Here is a 25,286-nt window from a genome sequence, read left to right on the forward strand (position 1 = left end):
AAGTGTAGCAAATTGACAAATTTTTCTAAAACACTTCCGTTTTGCCCAGACGCCTCAAACAATGCTAGCTGACTCCTCATTACGTATGCATTTTACGCAAAAAATGTATTTTATTGTAGCGGTAATATTTAGTATTTCACATCGTTGTGAATTTGCGCGAATGCCGGGTGCAAGAAAACAGCGCCTCCACACTGAGGAACTTCGGTATTTTTTTCCTCCTGAAGTATTTATTTGGCAAGGAAGCCAAGTTCACTTTTGTGCTACCGAGTGATATGCGCATAAAGTATAAAATATTCAATGGAATCTAAAATATGAAATTTTGGACCTGTGTTGATCTCTCGTGGAATCACCCGGCATCATGTGAAGCTGACTTGAGCTAAAGTACATACATTTACGATCATCATGTTCAATTTAGCTGCTAGTGCCATGCGCCAGAAACAAGAATTCTGTTCTTTTTTTTTATTTCATACGGCGATGGACACTCTAGCAAGGGAAAAGCATGCGTAAAGCCTTGTGACTGACAAAAAAAAAAAAAAAAAAAGATTTGCCGCTACAGTTCTGCTTCTGGCGCCTATTTATTTGTTACCGTGGTATTTTCGAAACGGTACTTTCACGCGAACAAGATAAAGCTGCGTTTTCTTTGTAGCCTGTGCCCACGGTTATTCCTCATCCAAACTTCGGACCGGCCGCTCGCCCTGGGAAACAATCGTATCACTTTTTTTTTATTATTTGATGAACTTGCGCTTCATGATGTTCATGGGTGCTTCAGGGCGTTCCCATTTCTAATGCTGACGCTGGACATACTTTTTATAGCTGGTGCTAAACATAGCTGATGGTATATTTTTAGCCTGATGCGTAGTTCCCTGAATCCATGGTATATACGCAAGGAATGTTGCTTGAAACGACTCATTCGCAGGGAGGCATCAAAGCGGTCGTTTGGACTGACGTGCTGCAAATACTGCTGATGATTTGCGGACTCCTCATTGTCACGATCAAGGTACCCTTGTTTCTTTTTGAGTGGAGTGTTATTATATGCAGGGTTAAATTTATCTGAGCAGCGCAAGTTGCAAATGAAATTCAAATTGTTACGCTCAACAACGAGGTGACCCATCACTGCTTTAGTAAGTATTTCGTCATGAGAAACGCAAAGATTGCGTCACGTTGAAATGAGACAGCGGGTGTTGTTTCAATATACACGGTATCTTTGCGTAATACTGAGATCGGCTCCCACTGTAGGAGCCAGCCTGTGAAATATAGTATAGCCCCTGTTCTTGCTGCCTTTTGCTTTCTTTCTCAAGAAACCGGCGTACGTTAGTTGGCGTGGCCAAGATGTAGACTACACATGATTGTCACGCGCAGAAGAAAATAAAGGAATAATGACAACAGTAATTGTGCTTACTGAGCTGCCATATTGGTGCCTCGGTTGTCGCAGGTCATATTGTAGTTATACGAGTTTCCACGCGGGTTCGCGGGTTACTCCTTGCGCATGTTTTGTCGCCGCAATCCTGCTAATCGCTTGTTGTGCTCTTCGTGCCTCTTCGTTACATTTACTGCGTCTTTAACGTTTCCAGAAAACTGTTGCCAATGCAGAGTATATTCAACAAAGCCCATGCTTCTATTTAAGTTTTTGTGTTACGACAATGTTGTCTCGAGAATTCTTGGTATTAAACATTACGAACATTCATTAGCGTACCCAGAATTTTTCTCTGAAAGGGGGAGGGTTGCAATTCTGGCAAGAAACCACGATGGTTAAAAAAAAGCTATTATTGTTTACCTGTTTGGCCACAGTAGTATGAGAGCTGGTTGAACACTGTATAGATGAAGTAGATTCGTCAGCATTATTGCAGTTGCTATAGGAACAATGAAGTGCATAACCTATCTTTTTTTCATGTTTGTGTGGTTGCTGGTACAGGGCTTCATTTTGACTGGTGGGCCTAATGCAGTTTTCGAGACTGTCAACAAACACGGACTACTAGAGTTTTTTGAGTAGGTATAAAATCTCTTTTTATCGCAAAAGCCTTGCAACTTCTACTGGGGAGTGTTGTGTTTGCAAAACCGGTGTTTACATTTCGGCATAGCTTGTGAATAGCATTGTGAAAAAAACCTAATTACTGCCTGCTAATAAAATTCTGAACCCACTGTGGTGTGCATATACGAGTACATAAATGAGTTTGCAGGTTGCATGAAATGAACAGACATATCTGCGCATCCCATTTAGTTGTATACAATTTGACATGCCGCGTCACGATAGCTTCGCTCCCGATAGATTTCAATACGTGAATTGGATCTATATAAAGTTTTTTTTATTTATCTCGAGATCTTTTTCTTATAACCTTGTAAATATCACTGGTAACTGTAGCTAGCTCACTGCCTATGCACATACCGTGCACATACGCACATATGCACATACGCACATACGCACATATGCACATATTTACATACGTGGCGGAGGCGCCACGTACACTACTATCGAAAGGTAACAATTTGCACTGCTCTTCTTTGCGGCGCCAAGCATGACCTTAGATTTTCAGAAGACGTTCACATTCTGGAGCGTCGTGTTCGGAACCGGGATCACATGGATGACAGGATTCTGCACCAACCAGGTCATGGTTCAGCGCTACTGCAGCCTCAGATCGACTCGCAAGGCACGCACGTAAGTATGCGCGCTGGCGCATGCGCAGTTCGATAGCATACAGAATTTTGTATCCGCGTAATTGCCTTGGACCTTATCATTGCAGAGTACGCCACCATGATGTAGTCGTATTGACTGCGCCCGTAGAAAGTGTTCCGTCAGAAACTGCCGTATTGCAATTAATGAACACAGGAAATATGAGACAACGTTAATTCCTGCTGGACAATGTTTATAGCAGCGTCGGACATTGAAAGTGTGCGGCAGTAGACTCTTGGTAAGCGAATTAGCCAATATCATTAATTTAAAGCGGATAACATCATGCAAATGCTTATATTGTGTCGTTTAGACCGGTCAGGGCTGAATACGCATGTGTAAGAATTCTGATACTAAAACACGAGTTTCGATATATTCGTCCCCAAAATCAGAGACGAAGTAAATTGGCGTTCTACGCGACGTTGCTCTGCAATGGATAAAGAGCCAGCGAGTAACTACTATTGACAAGTAGAACGCGAATATATTTCGCAGCAAAGACCTCTATAAGTCTGTTTATAGACAGAAAAAAAAAGGTTAGCCGCAACGGTATGGGCATGTTTATTTTCCGCTGCCTTATAGACTTCTGTCCCATACACAGTTGTGTGAAGCAAGCTAAATGCAATTACGGGCGTCTTTGTAAGCTGCGGTGTGGCGTACGTTAGTATTCTCCTGAGTCTTTATTCTCCTGAGTATTCTCCTGAGTCGCCAGTCCGATTCCATCTGAATCGGACTGGCGACAAATAATTCTCTATCTGTCGGTCTGTGGGAGTTACTTGCGTGTTACTACATACCAATCTAGCATTTTACATAGCTATGCGATATCTCACAGCGTTACCTGTGCCTATGACGATCCCGTCTACGTTTCTTCCTGTCATTTTTTTTTCGCTACTACTCCAATCATCCCTCTTGCTGATCTCCACTTTGACCAATTACGGCTCCCATCAGCTTTGAGCTCCGAGACTTCAGGAAGGTGGACTTTCTTAGGGTTCTGGCTGGGTCTGTGCATATCATTCTAATGTACTTAGTCGTGTCCAGAATTTTTTCCGCATCAGGCACACATATCATACTCTTGAAAATATAATTATGTATGTTTGCGCCCTCAGGTAGCCGGCTCGGACTTCGAAAAGCGATGTAGCGCGCCTTGTGTTAAAGCACATTGTTTTTCCTAATTTCTTGCTGTTTTTTTGTAAAACTTCATTGACTTTCTGAGTTTTCATTTTTTTCATCCACTATACTGTTTCTATTTCTCTTTTTAATGACTACGTTCCGCTTAATTGCGCTTCTTTTACACTGTTGTTGGACACCGCCTTTCTTCACCTCTTATTTCATTCCGTGCCCACGCTATGTAGGTACAGGTAATTGTCCACTCTAGCTGCCCAATTTCTGTTACCCATGTTCGCGAATCATTCATCAAAAGTAATTTTGCTATGAGCTTTTCTCACTTCAATAGAGGCCCATCCCACGTCAGTTCATGCTGCGTCATTTGTAGTTGTACCGTGAGCATCCAATTACAGCTGGCGCACCATCATTTGGTTAACTTTTAACCCTGGCAAGATCTCTAATTTGAAGCACGTTAGCCGGGCACCATTATTCCTTTGCGAATTTCTCGTACCACTTGATATTTGATGTTTTTTGACATATATAGCTGGCATACTTAATTGAGCAGTTCGATGAAATTCTAGGCGCTCCTGTTCGCGAATATACTGTAGCAAATCCCAGTCTACATTGTAGTAAGCTGCATTAATAGCCAGAAACTATACGTAATGGTGTACCCTGAGCGTTGAAATTTGTGTGCACTGAGGTAGTACAGGAATACTGTCCTCTCAACGTCGGCTTGGCCTGAATCCATCCTGTAGTGTCCCCACATATTTTCTCCACCCAATTTAACAACTCAATTTTAGTTTCTTGCATTACCATTCTATACCCCCGACGTTACTGTAACTGCTCTGCACTAACTCATCATGTCCTTACAGTCTTTCCCTTCATAGATTGAATCCATCTTTATTTCACATCACCCTATTGGAATAGGCAGTGACACCTTGCGCCTCCCATGGTAGTCGCCTCTGGCTCGAAGTTGCGACAGCCGTCGAACGAGGGCACCACGCATCTAGCAAACGCAAAATATCACCGCCCTTGCGGGAGCTTCAGCAGCTCTTGAAGCTGCAGTGTCAAATGACTCCTGAAGACAAAGCAGGCCTCCCCTCTGTGCGTGAACGGCACAAGAGATCGCAGAGCAAGAACAACAACGTTCCGCCACAGACGGCCGCCTTCACACCACGCAACAGATGTAGAATGGGAATGCAGGTTGTAGGGCATAAGCGGGAATCGCAAGGGCAGGGATTCACCAATCGAATATATCAAGACAATGAGCAGTGGCTACAACCGAAGCTGTAAGATGAGCGAAAACGAGTGGCCAGCGTAACAGGACCGTAGTTCTAATGGATCGTATTTTTGCCAGAGGTGTAAGAAATTTAAGATTGGAAATGTATCGTACATTAGTGCACATCATCTTCTACTCGGAGTTTTAATTACAGTCTCTAAGGAGAGGAGTGGCAAAATTCCGAAACAAAGCGACGCAAATATAGTAACAAGAATGATTACAACAATAAATGTATACAATGTTATAACATCGTGATGCTGTGCCTAAACAAAGTTATGACATCAGCATGCCCGCTAACATTGAAATGCTATCGCAATAGGTACTCATCGTGACGGGTTCTGCGTGATTTTTTTCTTTGCGATGTCGTATTATTGCTATATACCAAGTTCTGTTGTATGGAATTACACATTTAGAAAGAAGGGAGTGCTGGCTAATCCTTTTGCGGTAGTATCGATTTTTTTCTATAACTCCGTTCTGCAGGGTAGTTGAAGATGGCCTTAAATACGCTTAAACGATTGATTGACTGATTGATTGCACACAACGCGCGGTACAGGAGTGCTCCAACATTCCGTCCTCATTGGAACGCGGACGCTGCAGATGGAATTGAACCCGCGACCTTGTGCTTAGCAGCAGAACACCGGAGCCATTGAGCAAACACAGCTGGTTTTGGTGAGGCGCAAGCAATTACTCCAGCATTAATTAAGGTGGTGGTTTTAGAGCACACTTTTGTTGTCGTTCTTGATTTCCACATGTTTCCGTAATGCTTGGTTCTAAGCGGTATGACATCAAAATACAGCTGTAAAAAAATAGAAAGAACCACTTCTTTGCATTCGTAGCTTAATCCATTGGACAGCTTCCAGAAACCAAACCTTCTCAAGCTATGCCTTGAGTGTACTGAATTGGGCTGGTTGGATCATGATGAAAAGGGTAAAAACCGCGCGAAGCGCTGGACCTCAGCGCTGTGTAAGTCGTCTTTGCTTTCGTCTTCCTGTCCTTCGCACTGCTATTTCGTGAGACTAGTTATTTCAAAAGAAAGCCATTTCGACATAAAAACTACGCCAGTTGCCAGGTAGCCGTCGCTGGAGACGCTCGTTAGCGGTGCCCTGAAGTGCCGGACATAATGACAAGAGCAGTGACTGTGACACCCTGCAGTCCTGTGGTCACCGTTTTTGTCACATTTAGATAGGGATTCACTCCCCCAAAGCACTGTTTACATCAGAGGTTCCGACTTGCAGCGCGCTGTCACGGAGGAAGCTTCCATCTTGATACTTGTTACAGTGTATGCTTGGGATTCTCAGCAGTGCATCATGTGTAGAGGCCGGATCTTTAGGCATTAAAAAAGCGCGTTTTAGGCGCCAAAAATAGGCAGGCAAAACAACGTTTTAGGCCTCCAACGTCGTAAATATAGGCACAATAAACTTTTACATAAATGCAAATAATTTCAAACGAAGACGTGCGCGGCCTATATCTACGATAGGAAAACAAGAAATGTTATTGTCTATGATGGCACAAAGGCGCCAACAGTTGAACATAGCCGTGCAATTGTGCCATAAAACTGCTGGACTAATGACGATCAATTGGCTTCATTCAATAAAGACACTGCTCATATTCATGTTCAATGGCCACTGTACTCGAGCGTCGCATATAGTGAAACAGGCATGAAAAAGAATACTTGAAAGCTGGGAATACTGATTAAAAAAACGATACTTTATGTCTGCCTGACGCAATTAAATTAAGACGCAACAAAAACAGACAAATAACAAATGCAAGAGAGACTACGATTTATTAAGAAATTAGCATGTTCTTACATGAGGACTGTTAGGTACAACTCTTCGCAATTTCCTCATATACAATGACATTATCCGAATTGTACAGGCCAGACGTCCCAACAATGCCAGATACACTTCCGCCCATTTGAAGTGCACATATTTGAAGAAATCTGTTTGGAGAGCACGCGGCACGAAGTCTAAGATCACTGTGAAGATTGTGGAAACAATAGCAAACTATCACCATCTCCAGATTTTTGGATTCCATTGTGCCTCTTGTCACTGAGAATGATCTCGTACACTGAGAAGGAACGCCCGACGGTGGTGAACACCTTAAAAAGTAAATTACAAACAAAACAAAAGCCGCGTGCACATCACATTTTTCTTTCTTCTTTTGCTCTTCACTCTCCTTTCCCCTGACGGCTCTCCGCGGTTTCGCATTCGCCAACCGCTCGCGCAATGTCAGCGCAGCGGTGTATGCTGGCCGGCGCATCCCATTTCAATGCTGCTAGCAGTTGTTTTCCGAGAGTTGGTTGAACTAAACGACTAGGCTGAACCCCATAGAGTTCCGAACAGTCAATGTTGCCCGGCAACATAAAGGGCTCTAACTGCACTCGAAAGCGAAACTTGAGGCTAAATAGTGTTCATATAGGCGCCGATATTGAAAATAGGCATTTATAGGCATTTAGGCACAAACGCCAAAATAGGCATTTATAGGCACTATAAAAACATTATAAAAGCCCTTCCTAACCTCTAATTCATGCTCATATATCAGAGTGGGGCGATAGGAGCGCAAGGAACAAAATAGGCATTTTCCTAAAATCTGGTCTCTAATCATGTGGGTGTGTTCGCGTGCCTGCGTGTGTTATTTAATGCATTACCTATCTCACAGACAGCATGCTACGTTAATCGCCAGACAAACATGTCCAGAATTCCATCGAAGAATGCCTATCTCTCTCCCTACTGCAGGGCGCTGTACATTAATATGGTCGGAATCATCGCAATTCTGGCGTGTTCTGCGCTATGTGGCCTGCTGCTCTTCGCGCTCTATCATCGCTGTGACCCGGTCAAGGCATCCATAATTAGCAAGTACGACCAGGCAAGTTAAGGAATGACCTGCGCTCGAATGGTGGCAATCGCAGCCCTTACCGGCCTGCATGATAACTACGGCTGGAAATGCGTAAATATAAGCTTATGTATGAACTATCTATTGCTTAGACAAGCCAGCTTAGAACTAGCCCTCAAGTGTCTGGCAAATGTGTAAGTAAGGACAAGGTGTAAAAAACACGCCTACACCAAGATCACGCATGATCCACCAAGACTCCCTCCCCCTCCTTCGTTCAATGAAAAACAAAATGAGATTGGAAGATTCGCAATAGAGCTAGCTCCAGTATTATACTCGAAGTTGTCTTCATTCTTCATAGATGGCTTGTAATTGTAAACGTTGTCCGCTAGTTTGTTGCGGCATTCTCCACAAACTAAATTGCTCAATGAATAAACCAGGAGAAATTAGTGTATTACAGACGGCAGTTTCAAAAAGATGTCCAAGCAACCAATGACACCTTGTTTCTGGAGTTTTACGTGCCAAAAGCAGTTCTGATTATGAGGCACGCCGTAGTGGAGGGCTCCGGATTAATTTTGACCACCTGGGGTTCCTTAACGTGCACTACAACGCAAGAACACGGGCGTTTTTGAATTTCGCCTCCATTGAAATGCGGCCGCCGCGGCCGGGATTCGATCCCGCGATCTCGTGCTCAGCAACGCAAACCAATGTAGATTTATATAATTTCTTAGTTGACCTAGCAACACCAATGACACCAATAGCGTTGCTATGTCAACTAAGAAATCATATAAATACACAGCGACCAAGCGACTATAACTTTGGGCAATATAACACGGGTAATAAACGCTCACCTACACTTTTAGCCCGGTGAGTTCGTTCTATTGGCTCTGCGGAAACATGCTGTTCGCCCAAGTCATAAAGTACCAACACGCTTCTTGTTTTGTTCGTGGCTTGTTTGAGGAATAATTCATTGGTAATTTGCAAGTTAATTTTGAGAAATAAAGGAGGGGAGATATGTTAGACGGTTATCTGATTGGAAGCCCTCTTATGTCGCAGTTGATGCCGTACTTTGTGATGGACACGTTGGGCCACCTACCTGGGATCACGGGACTTTTTGTCACGGCCGTTTATAGTGGATCGCTCAGGTAAAACTGTTTTTTTTTTCTTTTTGGCGGATTTTGTGTCTATAAGTACCGAGTTTTATCACATAATCTTGAGCATTGACTCAGCCGATTGTCCGTATGACCGTTTGTAACAAAATTATGTCTTGCCTAATTCAGATCCGTTACAGCACAAGTGCGCCGTAACGCATTGTAGAGCTTAATATGGCACTACTTGAATGCACTCTGAACACCCACTATGAAAGTTTTAAGGAGGACACTGTGTTTCGAGTATCGCACTCAGAATACCGCAGACACAACCAAAACACATGCAGGGACAGTCAAACGTAGCCTTCACCAACAGAGTTTCATTTGTTTGTTTTCTTATGTTCCTGCCCTATTCGCTTCTCTCTTACACTGGCCCCAATCACCACTAAAGAAAATTTACCTAAGTCAGTTGACATAGATCCTTCAAAGAATGTTAGGAAAATATTAGAAATTGGAATCTGATCAATATAAACACAGAAATATATGTCAGGTAACGATAACAAGAGATACCTGTAATGTGAACGCGTCATATTAATAACTTTGCACAGAGAAATCCATTGATTCGATGCATTCATACACAAAAAAAGTAGCAATACCTTTGCCGGTATGATTGGCGTCTTATTTACTTGAGTTAGTGGCCTTAGGTTTTGATGGCATTGCTGCCTTTAATTTCAGCACTTTGTCGTCTGGCTACAACGCCTTGGCCGCCATCACATGGGAAGATTTTCTAAAGCCCATGGTGAAGCTCTCTCCCAAAGGTGTCATGTGGGCAACGAAGGCGATAGGTACAGGTGCAAAATTTTTAAATCATGGTATTCTTAGTACGTCACGATCTAGCGTCGTTATAAAAATATAAAGGGAGGTAAACATTGCGTTAGATATATCTGATATTCGGGATAAAACTAGACAGGAATATACCAAATGCAAAGAGACTCGGTGAGGTATATCTACATAGTTTAATTTTTGCACAGCGGGCCACCCGGTAATCGTGACAGTAAGCGGCACTCCACAACGAAAGTCGCATGGTTTCAGACCTTGTAGCAACAATTTTCTGCGTGAAATTCCTGCCTGACGACGGGTGCCGCATTGCTCGCTTGGCGGCTCGCTTCAGTCGAGATAACCTTTTCTAAATCACAGATGGCGCGAGCCCACTGTGTGGGATCTCCTGAGAGTCGGTAGATTCGCATACTGTTCAAGAGTTATTGTATGAAAACGTCACTTGATTTTGGTTCAAATTTGCAGTTGCTGTGCCGCGTATGGGACAATGCGAATTACGGTTTGACGTTTCCTGTTTTTGCTGTCGGTGAGAATATTTAAAGCACGAATCTTTTTATTTTCCAGCTGCCGGTTTCGGTCTCATCGCGGTGGCCATTGCATTTCTCTCGGGAAGCTTGCCTTCTATATTATCGGTAAGATAGCATGCAGTTGCCGCTTCGGAGTTTCTGCATGAAGATGGTCGCAAACTGAATAAAATGCTGCATTATTTGGTGAAAGAAAAACAGATGAGAAAAGGCTGTTGCTCGTAGCTTTTATTGCATTGTTTTAATTGTTTCATGTGCCATGTGGCCGACTTAAGCAACAGCAAGGGATACATTTAAATCATAACTTAAGACTTCCACGCAGTCTTGCTCCTTATGCTATAATAATTGAGAAAATCTGGCTGTTTTGCTTTTGCTGCCTTTCTGTGGAATGTGAAGACATTTTTAAAACCTCATAAAATTTTACGTCTTGGTGAGCAAAAAAAAAAAAGGAAAATTTTCAATGAAGTGGGAAGCTTGAAAACACCGAGAAACTAATTTCTAAAAAAAATAAAAAGAAGGCAGCGAAAAAATAATGCTAAAGAGTCTTAAAATTAGACTGGCGATACTATCGACTAAAAATTGTATATTTTTGCCTTCGACGATTAATAAAACTTTACTCTTGAAGGGAAAATAAACAATTTGATTCAAATGTTTTGCCGTCAACTCAACTCATGCAAGCGCCTGCCAGATATTGCGATAGAGTTTGCATTCTATGCAGCAGCTTGTAGAGACAAATCAGTGTCGCTTTAAAAAATCATAATAATTAGCACATCCACCAATGCGAAATGAGACATAGGTGAAGCGTTATAACTGTCTTAACATTGGGGAGGATAGTGTACAACGGAATTTTAATACAATTCTATAATGAGTGTGTTCCAATGCTGGCCAACATTGGACACAGTCTAGGCTGGCAGCTAAGACAGTTTGAAGCTCAAGTAAAGGAATGCTTAACATTTGTGCGACTCAATGCCATTTCCCATCATCAATATAAAGTTCAGAAAAACACATATTATCGTTATTTTAAACTTTTTTATGCCACTTTATGTAAAACACAACGTTAATGACGTAAAATGCACAAAAAAAACTCAATACTTTTTCTTGTGCGGAGATTAACTTTTCCGTCGAGTTTCCAAGTATTCTGTTCAGCCGCCTTACTTGAACAGCAAAGTAGCCTGTATCTTTTTTGACTTCGAAACCTTATTGACATCGATGTGTGTTCGCGAAAATACCTTTTTTGCTAGCTTCGATTGCATTGAAACGAAGCTTAAGATGGGCCTTGCCCGATTAGCTGGCAATATTATCCGTCTGCAGCGTGTCCGAAAACACAGCCAATGTGGAGGCTAAAGCTAGATTTACACGATTGACCGGAGCGCACAATCAGTGCGTAGACTCCCATGACGTGGCTCACCTGAAACGAATCGAGCCGGCAAGACCTCGTATTCGGTGTCCTTGTGTGTTATGAGATTCTGCTGCCCTAAGCTACGTCAGGCTTGTTCTCAAAATTCAGTCCCTCGTATGAATCAAGCTTAACCGGCGCCTGTAAATTGCGAGGCCGCTGGCAAGCAGTAAGAACTGCTTGCCAGCGGCCGACTGCCTTTGTTAATGATACGCTAGCTGTCACGATTGGCCAGCGGGTCTTCGTGCGAGGAAGTCCACGAATTTCCATTTGAATACGGGACATGATTCTATTTTTTTTCTTCTTTTTATCTTCGTGGCTCGCCAACTGGAAACAAACATTTTATGCCACATGTGTCGCGTTTCTCTTAGTATGTGACAAGATGCAATGAACAAAAGTCAACACTAGTTTCGTTCGTAGGCCACTTTCGTCACGACTGGATCAATAAAAGGCGCCACTTGCGCCTTATTCTTCCTTGGCCTTCTGTTTCCATGGTGTGGAAGCACGGTAAGTGTTCGATTTCTTTTTTGTTCATGTACATCCGAGTTCATTACGTAGCTCATCTTCCAAAGAAGCAACATATATCACCAAGAAATCACGATGTAGCAAGAATTAAAGAAAATGTTTTTATTTTTAAATACCCACCGTGGTATTTTAGTGGGCATGGCGTCGCGCTGCTAAGCTTGAGCTTACGTGTTTGATCCCGGCTGCGGCTGCTGCACTTTGATGGGGGAGAAATGCAAAGACGCTTCTGAACCTATACTTGGGTGCACATGAAACAACCCCACGTGGTGAAAATTAATCCGGAGTTCATCACCAAAGCGTGCCTCATATTAAGACTGAGGTTTTAGCATGTAAAAACACAATGTATTTTGGTGCCTACGACGCGATTGTCCTCGGCGAGCCACAGTGCGCTTAGCCAATGGACTCGTGGCTGCGTGGCCGCCGCAGTATCTACGCTACGTACCGACCGCAGCTACCGATAGCAGCCGCGTATGGGAATCCGCTTTATTACGAAAAAAGCGTCCAGAAGACAGTAAGGAACATGGCTTGTGTTGAAAAGGGAGCGTTTGAGAGAAAGGTGCTCTCGCGCTGCACTTGCGAGCTCCACGCACAGCGTACGACAGCAAAACTTGGGTGACATGTTCACAGCAGCGTATGATACCCGCGGACTATGTTATTTCACCAAGCCGGAGTGGTGGTTCATGGCCCCTTTAAAATAAGGGGTCTGCTACGACGCATATAGAAGTTAATAACTTCCTCTATCTATCTTCATTATTAGAACAGCTTACCGTTAGCGCACAGCATAAAGATAGCGGGTGGAAAGTAATGGAAAATGTGGTCGAGTAGAGAACTTTCAGGTACACGATGGATCGGGCTGACGCACGGCATCTGGGATTTGATATATCTCGCGAAGATGTGGTCCTTCGTGAATTCTTATATTAACTTCGAATACATAATTTATTAGTGCATTCACTGTGTCGACATGTGCAATTTACTGACAGGTATGAAGTGACTACAGTATAGGTACCCCCCACGTCAACTTTGACCCTGCTTGCCTAGCATGAAGACATTGACATGCCAAAATAAGTTTTTGCAGTGCTTTGAGGCTAATACATTCTTTTGCTTTCTGCCACTTCACTTACGTGGCCGGGTTATTCAAATGGAAACAGGCAGAACTTAACAAACTCAATGTCATGAGGAGGAAACTTGTTAAAATAGCCCTAGGGATACCGAGTACCAGCTGCAACTGACAAACAAGCTCATGAGTCTAGGAGTCCACAACACAATGGAAGAAATCGCTGAGGCCCAACAGCTAGCGCAAAACGAAAGATTGAAAAAAAAAAACACGAACAGGCAGAAAGATATTAGAGACAATAGGTGTAGAACCTAATAGATCAAGGAGCCCAATAGAGGCTGAAGTGGAATTAAGTACTGAAGCTAGGGATAGGATCAGAACCAACCCTCTTCCCAGAAACATGCATGCAGAATATAATATCAAAAGGAGAAAGGCAAGAGCTAAGGCACTGTTGCAGGAGATAGAACAGCAGAACCAACTGGCAGCTATAGTTGATGCTGCCTGGGTGAAAGGTAAAGAAGCCTATACGGCCATTGTATCAAATTCGCAAGGAAAGGTGCAAGACGCTATCACTATTTTTACCAAGGAACCCATGGTGGCGGAACAAGTGGCAATCACTCTAGCCATCAGGAGTAATAAGTGGGCCTTCATTTACAGTGATTCAAAAGCCGCTATAAAAAGTTTTGATAAAGGCTACGTAGCTGGAGTTGCAGCTAAACTCTTTGAAAACATTAGGATTAGGAGAACAGAAACCCGATGGTTTCCTGCGCATATGGGGAAAGTGTACGAGACTCGGGTAAACCTTAACGAGGTTGCGCATGACTTGGCACGAGGACTTGCTAACCGTGACAGCCATAACCGAGCCGTTCACCATCAGGCCGGGGATATAGAGATCATTTAATAACTTATAATGAGATAACCAAACATTATTATCTAGGACGCAGGCAATTCCCATTGCCACACTCAAAACTGAACAGGGCTCAGGCAGTCTCGCTGCGCTTATTGCAAACGGGTACATACCCCACGCCGTACCACTTTAACAAAATATATATAGAGAGGGAGATTAGGATGGAATGTAATGATTGTCATGGCATCATTGAAGTCAAACATATGCTCGCGGGGTGCTCCGCAACTCTTCCCAGCCTCCTGGAAGAATAGACTCGATGGGAAAAAAGAATACAAAGCTCATTGCTTCAAGACCAGCTAAGGGCTATCCAGAGGGCTCATGATGTCGCTGAAGGGCTTGGCCTGGCCTGACAGTGCCAACGTGGGAGCGGCCCGCCTCGGCTTAAGTCGAGCCTCCGGACCTCTTTAAATAAAGTTACACACACACACACACCACACACACACACACACAAACACCCCACACCGCACACGCAACACGCACACGCACACGCACACGCACACGCACACGCACACGCACACCGCACACGCACAGCACACGCACACGCACACGCACACGCACACGCACACGCACACGCACACGCACACACACACGCACCACACACCACACACACACACACGCACACACACCACACACAACACACACACACACCACACACACACAACACACACACCACACACACCCACACACACACACACACACACACACACACACACACCACACCGCTTTTTAGAGCGCAGCTATTAGGCGCCCGTTCCTGCGGCGAGCGTCGGCGTTAGCGAAGACAGCACGAGGAGGAAAGTGGAGGAGGAGGGTGCAGCAGAACCATGAGGAGGAAAGCGGAGGAGGAGGGTATGGCGAAAGCGTGAGAAGAAACACGTAGTGATGCGCAAGACGGGTTCTGCGGCGACCACGGCTACAAGATGGCGCCAGAGTAGCGCCAGAGTAGCGCGTGTCGTTCGTACATGTAAACACGTACACGTTTGTACACGTAAACAAAGGGCTGCATGAGCGGAGGTCTGTCTGCGGCGGCTGCTGTGAATCACGCTCACGCGTCACCCACGTACTGCCTCTCGCGACCTCTCATTAGCGAGGCAGTCGCGCCACACTTCGCTCCGCTTGCAACGCACCGCACGAGACAGATTGTCCGCGCCAGGCAAAATATCGCGAAATGAAAACGCGTATCCAGCTACGCTCAAATTTCGAATTAGGGATTGTCGTAATCGTCGGTGAATTTTTTGTGCTATTTTGGCAACGGTCAAGAACAAGATAGAACGGCCTTGGTAAAGTCAACAAGTGGATGCTGAGGAGTTTGTGTAGGCACTGAGGGCACCGAGACTCCCCAGAGGACTCGTACATACGCGTTCTCATGCGCTTGAAGGATGCTTAATTCACCGTGACAATCGCACTATATCATGGTGAGCGAAATCAACGCAACCTTATTTATTTTTAAAAACATTCTTATTCATCAGAAGGCTTCACAGATATTCGGGACAATTTTATTATTAGCGAGTGATTGTCTTTCCGAATGACTCCAGCACCTGGAGCCCACAAGGCCGTAAAACACTTGGATAACTTACAAGCTTATATAATACGTGAGGTGGTGCTTCTAGGAAGGCCGGCGCTCCCATTGCAAACAATGCTATGCGCAAAATGTTTCTACTAATGGTGCTGGGTTTGAAAATTTTTAAGTGGGGTCGTTCTGCATTTCGTTGTAAAACATATCCCGTGAAACGCAGGCCTGTAATATATGTACGAAATTGATCAAGGCATTGATTCGGGTTAGTTGGTCTGTAGTAGCGCCTACCAGCCGCGGTGGCTTAGTCAGCTAAGCGTTGCGCTGCTGAGCACGAGATCGCGGGATCGAATCCCGGCCGCGGCGGCCGCATTTCGATGGAGGCGAAATGCGAAAAACGCCCGTATGCTTGCCTTGTAGTGCACGTTAAAGAACCCCAGGCGGTCAAAATTAATCCGGAGCCCTCGACTACGGCGTGCCTCATAATCAGAACTGGTTTTGGACACGTAAAACCCCAGAAAGAAGAAGAATGTTGTAGCGCCTTGTTTTGTCGTTTCTGTGCCTGACCCTGTCTCTTTAGTGCTATTGAGGTACCCATGTACGAAATTTTGACTCGAGGGCAGCATTTTTCTAAGGTGGGCATAGTATCGTGGTCCATATATAGGTTGTGCGCCCGGCTTGTGTGATAGCAATGCTTGACATGCATAAATTTTTCGTCTATTTTTTCATGTTGCAGACCGCCCTGCTGTCCATGTTTACGGGTTTGGCGGTGGCCTTGTGGGTGGCTGTCGGACGCCTGCTGTATCCTGCCAGGCCCACTGCTGCTCGCACTACTCTAGAGGCCTGCACATGGAACTACACCGTCGTTGTGCACCCACATCGGACTTACTACTCAGGGTGAGGCAACAGCGTTGATTTGCGGTGGCAGGCATATTCAGTGCGAGTTTGATTCGTTAGGTTTCAAGTATGTGGCACGGACATACTAGTAATTATCAATGCGCTAATCATTGAGACGCCATGAGGCAATTACAAACTTCAGTCACGCCTGAAACTCAAGCAAACTGTAAGGCCAGTTGCACAGAGAATGCAGTGGTATTTTTTTTTACAATGACGCCTCTTTGAACACTATTTTATCTTGAACCCTGTATGTTGTAGGTTAGATCCATTCAAGAGCTAAGGAGTAGCCGGCGCCTTGTTGTGCGGCAACATCTCCTTCTATCATATCAATAAAAAAAAAACAGATGTTGCGGCACCAACATTTCTTAGTCAAGTTAAAGACAATTTCTTCACGGCAGCCTGGAAACCTATAAGTCGTAGTCCTAAATGTGCCCCTTTTCGCTGAAACCTCAATGAAAATGTTTCCACAGGTAATAGCGACACAATTTGCTGCAAGGCTCAGTACACCATATCAGCAGGAACGCTACAGAAGGAAACAATTGGTAGCTGCTTTTTCAACGTCGGCCTCCTCGTCGCTCTTCAAATGCAACAATGAATTATTGGCTTTGATGAAATATATATGGAAACAAAACAGGGTACATTACTTTCATGCTGGGAAAGCACGATCAATACAGCAAGAAATTACCTCGTCAGGTAATTCAAAACGATCTCGCGCTCATAAGTTAACGGTAATCTAAAAAGAACTAACTAGGCAAGCATGAAGTACGGCATATTTAAATTCCAATAAAGTCAGAACGAAAAGTGGCACTGATACAATGTCGATAATGAGACTTCAATTTTTTTTAAATCTCAGAAGAAAGGCGGTCGCGGCGATTCATTTTGCGCGACAGACTGCCTTTTTTATATATATTTAAAACCACTTCTTAGAGCTATCGCAGCCGTGTGTAAAATGTTTTTGATGTCCTTGGCCATAAGCCAATAAACTTGCTTTCAGTGGAGTGCGAGAGTTCTTGAAAATTGAATTGAATACGGGGAAACAATTTGCACCAGCGCAAAGGAGTTGACAGAATTCCGTAGCTTATTTCGGTTCACTCCCATAGTGGCAGTTACCAGGATTCTTAAAGTAAAACACGTATTATATGACCGTTTCATGGCTAAACTCCGCTCAAGTATAGGTGGTTTCCAAAGAAGACTTTGGTAAAGTGTGAACACATAATGCGCGATCACGAGGATGAGAACCATAAACGTAAGCATGACTGGTGACTGTAAGTACGTAGAATGTTCGTCCGTATTATAATATAAAATTTAAGTCTTGCTGCCATTTCCATATATATGTTAGCTTCGCTCTGAGATCTCGTTTATGCCTGGCAGCGCATCCTTTGTTTACGCGCATAGAGTTTGCATATGACACCTCGCACGATGCTACACAACAACAGCGCACTTTTCTGACAGGTACGTGTGTGTCAAAACTGCACTGACAACAGCGGTCGAGGCGGAAACAGCAGACCCCCGCACTGACCACCCTGTTCTGGCATGGCATCCACTTCAATCTATCACAATATACGACAAAACAGCTAAAAAGCTTGCCTTTGTATGCGCATCTGGCTTTTATAGAAAAGAATTACTTGTGGTGCTTGTTGCATTTGTCAAAATTACAGCAGGCGCATTCTCACACTTAAGTCAGCGTTGTTAGCACTCGCTTTTTATTTGCCATGCACATGCAGTACAGTCACTACGACGGTGGTGGACCTCTCAGTGTCCAAGCTTTGTTTCCTTTTGTTTGCTTTTTCAGCGGCATATACGACCTGTACAACGTGTCATACATGTGGATTCCGGTCATAAGCTTTTTCGTCACGCTCGTAGTAGCCATTTCCTTGACGACTATTTGTGGTGAGTTCAGACACTTTATTTTCACAACGCTGTGCTGCTTAGCTAGAGGAGAGACAAAGTAATAAATACATCTGTTACATCTATCGTAGTTTACCGTGGGAATCGACATCGCTACACGTTCATTGTTACGCAACATGTAAAACCAGTATTCTGAAGTAACGAAAACGCCCGACCAGCAGTGTCGAGAACGCTGGCTAAACGGCAATTAAGGCTTAGACTTATAAGGTTTTTGTGACATATTGGCTGGAGCCTGAGTCATACATGGATTTTATTACCACTGGGAAAACTACAGTTGCATTTAAAAAACAAGCTTTTCATTTATTAAATATTTATTCAAACTTAATAGTTACTTTCAAAAAGTTGTTTGTGTGCGCGTGCAATCAAGCGTTCTGTGATTACGGCATTCCTCATGACTGAGGTCGAGCTGGGTATGACACCTCTCTACAGTCGGCAAAATTTAATGCAAAACGCTGATGGAGTGTGGGGTTTACGAAATCAAGACATTTAAACAGGTACCGCAAAGAGTCAGTTTGTTAAAGAACCCCAGGTGGTCAAAATTAACCCGGAGTCCCCCACTGCAGTGTGCCTCATAATGAGATCGTGGTTTGGCACGTAAAACTACAGAATTTATTTTATTTCAAATTTCAAATATTCCGTTCTCTTCACGCCATGACCTTACATTCCAAAAGCTGTGGCATCGGCGGCTTTTTTCTGGCTCAGAAGTTAAAACCCACCTTTTAATACAGCCTGAAGCTACCACTTGAACGACTGTCCACATCCAGCTCTGAGAGGTGCCAAAGAAAGGCTGCGATTTAATCTACAGCAGTGTCATCAGGTGCTATGCTTTAAACATAGTCTCAATATTTTGAACAGTCGCCGAAAACAGGAATACATTGAAATAGCCCCCCCCCCCCCCAAAAAAAAAAAAAAAAAAAAAAACAAGCAGGCAAACCGAGACTAAATGGTTGTCACAGAACACCACGTAATACAATTTATTGCTAGTGCCTGCATGCTGTTGTCATGGTAACATGAATGACAATTTGTTGCCAATGTAATCGTCACCGGAGTTTAATTGTACTATTGCGTAACCTGGTACTGATTTCAAAAGCAACCAAATATCAGATACGCAGTACAAGAACTCCGATTTGAGTGCTTGAAAGGTCCCAGAAGTAGCCATTTTGGAGCAAAGTAAGTAAGTTGTCTATCTTTAGCCCACAGTTCGGCTGCAACAAGTGTATGCCATGGCCTTGTCTTAACCCAGGCTTTAAGAAGTCAGCCAATGTAGATCCGAGCTCGATAGCACCGTGCATGAGGAAAATCTACCTGAAGACAAGGACCCAGGAGAAACAACAGCCAGCCAAGGAACCAAAACATGTGCCGATGAAGCCAGAGGTAAGTTGACTGTGTTTGAATCTAGGTTGGAATGTTGTCAGTTGTTTTCTCGGGTGGTATACTCCAAAAACAACAAACTTTAAAATAGGTAAAGAGTAATAAGGTTAGGTGATAAAAATACCTGAGTACTGAACCTCTCAAACATGGAGTTAAATATAGAGTAACTTACACCCATGCAAAGGAGTTCACAGAATTCTTTTTTTTTTGTTTTACTGTGCTTCAAAACGGAACCATAAGGACGGATCAAGTCAGTATAGCAAAAGGTTTCTAGGCTCAATACATATAACCTCGTTTGATGGCTAAACAATATTCTAATAAGCAATTTGAAAGGAAAGTTGAAGGCTGCACCAAGGAATCCGCGAAATGCGGTGGAGTGGGGATAACAGAAACGAGGATAATAGCGTGACGCACGCTATTTATCACAGTAAGAATACAGGACGACTGAAGTAGTTGGGGAACACAAGAAATTATTTATTGAGGTAACTATCCCCACTTTACTCGGAACGAAAACAAAGCAACATATCTCATGCCGTGAGCTTATAACATGAGGGAGATGATGGCAAGGACGGCACGGTTCTGTGAGTGTTCTGTTCACGAAACCCCTTTTAATATATGTACATATACTTTTTTATTTATTTAAAAAAATGTCTGTCTCTCTCTGTCCACGAAACCCGCGTACGTATCACATTTTGATGAATGTCTCCTTTAATAAATGCATGCCTTTCCTTGCTCTTCTCTCTCTGTACAAAATTTCAAGAAGACATCTCCGCCTAGGTATATAAGCTGATCTTCCATCATACGCCGATGGAGAGTGCCATGAAGGTTTCGTCGTTCATGCAGTGGCGGTATCCAAATTTGTTAGGGCAAACATAGATGCACTTCTGAGCAAAGGTTTAGCTTCCATACATTTTCTAGCCTTTTAAGAACGATACATAAAAATACCCAAGTAAGTGTTTGTTTCATCAAAATATGCAAAATACGCCAAGAATAAGGATATGCAACGAATTTTTTTTCGACAACCTTTCCAGTGATAGAGGTAGGTAACACAAGGCACAACATTGGAAGCGAGCTTCCCACCAAGTCACCAATGACTTCGAGCGGAACTTTTACAGACAGTTCTCATCGGATTCTAAGCATAGGTCTACATAGTATTTGGTATCACACATAACATGTGTGATACCAATGCAGCCGGAGATGTTGCATCGATGTTTCTCCTCTGACTATGCTTTCAAATGAAAGCAAACCGCACCCCAATCTTCTTGCTTGTCATCTGTTCCTGCTCTAACCCAACAAATTATGCTCGCCGGCTGTCATTCAATGTTGACCGAAGACATCTAGCCAGAAACTTTGTACTCAAAATCGAAACTATGCAAAAAAATGTTTTGTTGCCAGCAGGCAAGACTTGCCCATAAAAGGCTTCATTATAATGTACAGAGAATGGCCGGTTGCTGACGAGAAATTTCCTAGCTGACAAAGTACGCGTCGTGAAACCGAGGCGAACTTTACATACATGCACCCGTTCTCAAAGCCACACTTACCTGAAAAACGCGAGAAAAATCGACATGAAGGGCTCATAATTGGTTCTCGAGTTGATCCGAGCGTAAGCAGCAAGGTATAAATGAGCGTCGTGTTGATCTTACGTCAGCACGACTGCCTGCTGTACTCGTACATAGGCCGTTTTGGAAAGATGTATGCAAGCACATTCGGGATGGCTCGGAACTTAGCTATAGCGATAAAGTAGGACCTTGTTCTCGGCCAATCACATTGCCGAACACTTTTACATTTGCGTGGACTAACGAGCCGCACGAAGGCTCCCTAGGTTGGTTGGTGCTTATCCTGTCAATGGCATTGAGAACTGTGGCGTAAATGATATATTGGCGTGTATTCTTAGCATCAGCTAGCTTAGTCAATAAATATACCCTATAAGAGGTTTCTGAGTAAGTGAATAACCTAGAATGCCGGCCCTGAATGGATCCCTTGCACGCTGTATTGTCTTCGTGAGAATGAGGCAGCTGCACAGATCTCGGGCAAGCAAGAAACGAATTTAGTACAGTGTTGTTGGTACGGGTTGCTTCAGCCTGACTTATTACTTGACTCGCTCTGGCTGTATTCCTGTAACCAACACTACAAAGTTTGTAGTATAGGGGAGTAAAAATGCAACACTTGCCAAATTCTTGATGGCCACCAAGCGAACTTTATAGTAACATGCCCTTTTCGCATTTCCCACACATCTGTCTTCTCTTGCAGGAGAAACCCTATGACAGACCGGTGGAGCTCAGCGTAATCACCAGAAATGGGAACGGTTACCTTAACCACGCTATGACGAATGACGACGTCGTGGAGCGAACAGTGATTTAGGCGTGGAAAATACCACAATGTACTACAATTGACAAGTATTAGCGTGGCTGGTGTACCCGGGTTTATGAGCCTTCGATTGTCTATGCAAAGAACTCTTACTATATTGTAGATAATGCTGTAGTATACACAATAATGCATCTGTTATCGCGATGAAGGATAACGTGGTCATGAAAAAAGCGGCCATTTGAGCTGCCTTCACTTCGAGCCAACTAGTCTCGCATTTGCAATTCATCGCCATTTTATCGACGGCTTAACGGGCCATGCAGTGTTGCCATTAAAGGCGTCAGTGTTCTGTATATGTTACAATTTTTTTTCAGCGGTACAATCTTGAATTGGAAACCCATACGCAAAAATATATTTTTGACGTCAGGCTTGTTTTGTCCGAATGTATGTTTCGTATTCTCTGTTTTTCATTGCCCGCAGTGGTCATCTGTGTGTTTGATGGATTGTTTTGTTTACAAGATATTGGCAATAGCGGAAATAGGTATGTCGCGGGACCCTCACGACAATAAATTGTTGAATGAATTAAAGAATCACGTGAGAAAGGCCGGTCACTGCCTCACATGGAGAGGCCATCTCTTCGATGTCATCTTAGGTGTTTAGTGCCAGCTTTCACGGCCTTAGGTACTCACCAGTCATTTACAACAGATATTTCATGCTTAGTTTGCGCATTATAACTGGTGTGCTTTAGGGCTGCTCCGCAGAGCAACAGTCACAACACCACAGATTCGTGGGGTTAAACGTCCTTAATCCGCATTTGCGATGCGTAGCGGGGCGGCAGGGGCTGTAGGTGACCTCTAACACCTAATAACTGCAGAACCTGCGTCCTTTGCAAGTAGCTTTTGCCACCAAGAAATATATATATATATATTTACGAGGGGAAGTAAAAAAATAAAGGGACTTTTCAGAAAAGGTACATTTACTCGAATGATAGAAAACTGCAACATTGATTATTTTTCTACATAACCTCCCTGCACTTTGCCCAACGTTTCACAAGACTTTTGATTCCGTCGGAAAAAAACGTTATTTGGTTGCACCTGTCACCAATTTTGCACCGCATCAATGACTTCTGCATCGGTTGCAAATGTTCTTCCCCTGAGCGCTTCCTTCAATGGTCCAAACATATGAAAATAGCTTGCAGCCAGGTCTGGACTGTATGGCGGGTGTTCCAGCAATTCGAACCCCAACTCAGTTATTGTTTTGGTCATCTGTTTGGCAGAATGTGGCCGAGCGTTATCTTGCTGCAGGATGACACTTTCTCGTAGTTTTACACGACGTTTCGACCTGATTGCAGGTTTCAGTTATGTAATTCGCAACACATCCCAATAGCTCTCACTGTTCAGTTTCGCCTCTTGGGGTGAAATGAACGGCTACCACACCTTCCATGCCCCAGAATAGTGTTAGCATAAACTTACTAGCTGATGGTTGACGTTTAAATTTCTTAACTTCTGGTGATGATGAGTGTTTCCAAACCGTGCTCGCACACATACTTTCCGGTTCGTGATGATGTACCCAAATTTCATCTACAGTAACAATTTGCTGCAAAAATCCATCTCCCTCGCGACGATAACGGGCCAAATGTTTACGAGAGATGTCCAACCTTTGTGCCTTATGCGGCGCTGACAATTCTTTCGGGACTCACCTTGCACACACTTCCCGAAAATTTAGCGTGCCATTTAAGATGGAATACGCTGAACCATGACTGATATGTAAAGTATTGGCGATTTCATCCACTTTGATTTGTAAGTTTTTCATCACCATACCCTCAACAACTTTCAAATTGTCCTCAGTCGTTGACGTCGATGGCCTGCCCGATCTTTCCTCGCCACATAAAAAAGTTCTTCCCTGCTTGAAACGCTCTATCCATTCGTAGATCTAGCTTCGCGATAAACAACTGTCACCATACTTCGCTTGCATTCGACGAATAATTTCCGCCGGTTTAACACCTTCCGCAAACAAAAAGCGAATCACTGTCCTCATTTCCTTCTTGGTGCAGATCGACAATCGAGCGGTCATGTTTATCGGTCTGCTACACTCTAACGACTAATGCGGGAATAAGAGTGACGCGTTCCACAGAAGTGTCGCGAGAATATATATATATATATATATATATATATATATATATATATATATATATATATATATATATATAGTAACACAAGCGCGTCAGGGGTGCCAATCGTGGCGCACTTTTGTTTTGTGTTATGCAATGACATATCTACTTTATGTTGTCGCATTTTTATTCTCTCTTGCTGCGTGAGAGCATTATCACCTTTTGTAAGGCTAATTCCCCTTATTGGTATGCGCCATGTGTTGAAGCCGCAACAACTTGCACATTGTTTAATTAATCTTTGAACCGTGTTGAGCTGCATTCAGTGGGAAAGATCTTGTTTTACCGTGAAATGCCGCACTAAGTGGCAAACTTTTAATATTTAGCCCACTATCAATGAACGTAAATTCCATACTCAGAGCTACTCGTTCGGGATATTTGCTGTGAGCAAACAAGTGCCTACACCATTTTGTCTTGATTTTTTTCCGAATTTTGATTGAGCAAAGTAAATAACACATCAGGACACAAAAGGCATTTGCGATCGAACGCCTAATAACACGGCATAAAAGCGACCATAAGCCGGCCGACTCATAAACCAAGAAAAGAAGTGCCATGTGCGTTGACATTGGCTTCCCTCCAATCGCCTTATCTTGCTGCAGCATACACGGCTACTGGCGCTGCGGTGGAATATCGAATCCTGAGCTTTCTCCCTAAATCAGTGGCCCGCAACGTGTGCAGGTCAGCTCTCGTCAGCCTCGGGTATGGCCCCGACAGACGCCGGGACTGGCCCTGTTTTCATGTAAACGTAAAACGTCAGCTACAAAGCGCAGCCGTTTGCATTAACCTACATTGCCGCTTGCGATTCATTTTGCAGCTGCAGGCATGGCATCCATGCGAGGCAGCGCGAAACTTAATTTTTAAACAGGAATGGGCGCTTTTTTTTTTTTTACTTTCGGCGTGTTGGTAGTCGGCGATCGGAAA

The 25,286-nt window shown here is 43.7% G+C and overlaps 1 protein-coding gene across 1 annotated transcript in view; it reads left to right on the forward strand.

Moving 5' to 3' along the window:
• LOC119456321 (sodium-coupled monocarboxylate transporter 1) overlaps positions 1-23,068 on the forward strand; it is a 67,693-nt gene extending 44,625 nt beyond the window's left edge. The window contains exons 7-18 of the mRNA XM_037718024.2: positions 917-997; positions 1,913-1,986; positions 2,513-2,653; positions 7,781-7,910; positions 8,931-9,019; positions 9,698-9,807; positions 10,364-10,431; positions 12,140-12,226; positions 16,455-16,615; positions 18,408-18,505; positions 19,767-19,897; positions 22,145-23,068. Coding sequence (XP_037573952.1) covers positions 917-997; positions 1,913-1,986; positions 2,513-2,653; positions 7,781-7,910; positions 8,931-9,019; positions 9,698-9,807; positions 10,364-10,431; positions 12,140-12,226; positions 16,455-16,615; positions 18,408-18,505; positions 19,767-19,897; positions 22,145-22,255 — 1,281 coding nt within the window. The 3' untranslated portion in view covers positions 22,256-23,068. The remainder of the gene's footprint in view (positions 1-916; positions 998-1,912; positions 1,987-2,512; positions 2,654-7,780; positions 7,911-8,930; positions 9,020-9,697; positions 9,808-10,363; positions 10,432-12,139; positions 12,227-16,454; positions 16,616-18,407; positions 18,506-19,766; positions 19,898-22,144) is intronic.
• Positions 23,069-25,286: the final 2,218 nt, after the last annotated feature.

The sequence above is a fragment of the Dermacentor silvarum genome, chromosome 6, assembly GCF_013339745.2.
Source record: "Dermacentor silvarum isolate Dsil-2018 chromosome 6, BIME_Dsil_1.4, whole genome shotgun sequence".
Classification (NCBI taxonomy): Eukaryota; Metazoa; Arthropoda; class Arachnida; order Ixodida; family Ixodidae; genus Dermacentor; species Dermacentor silvarum.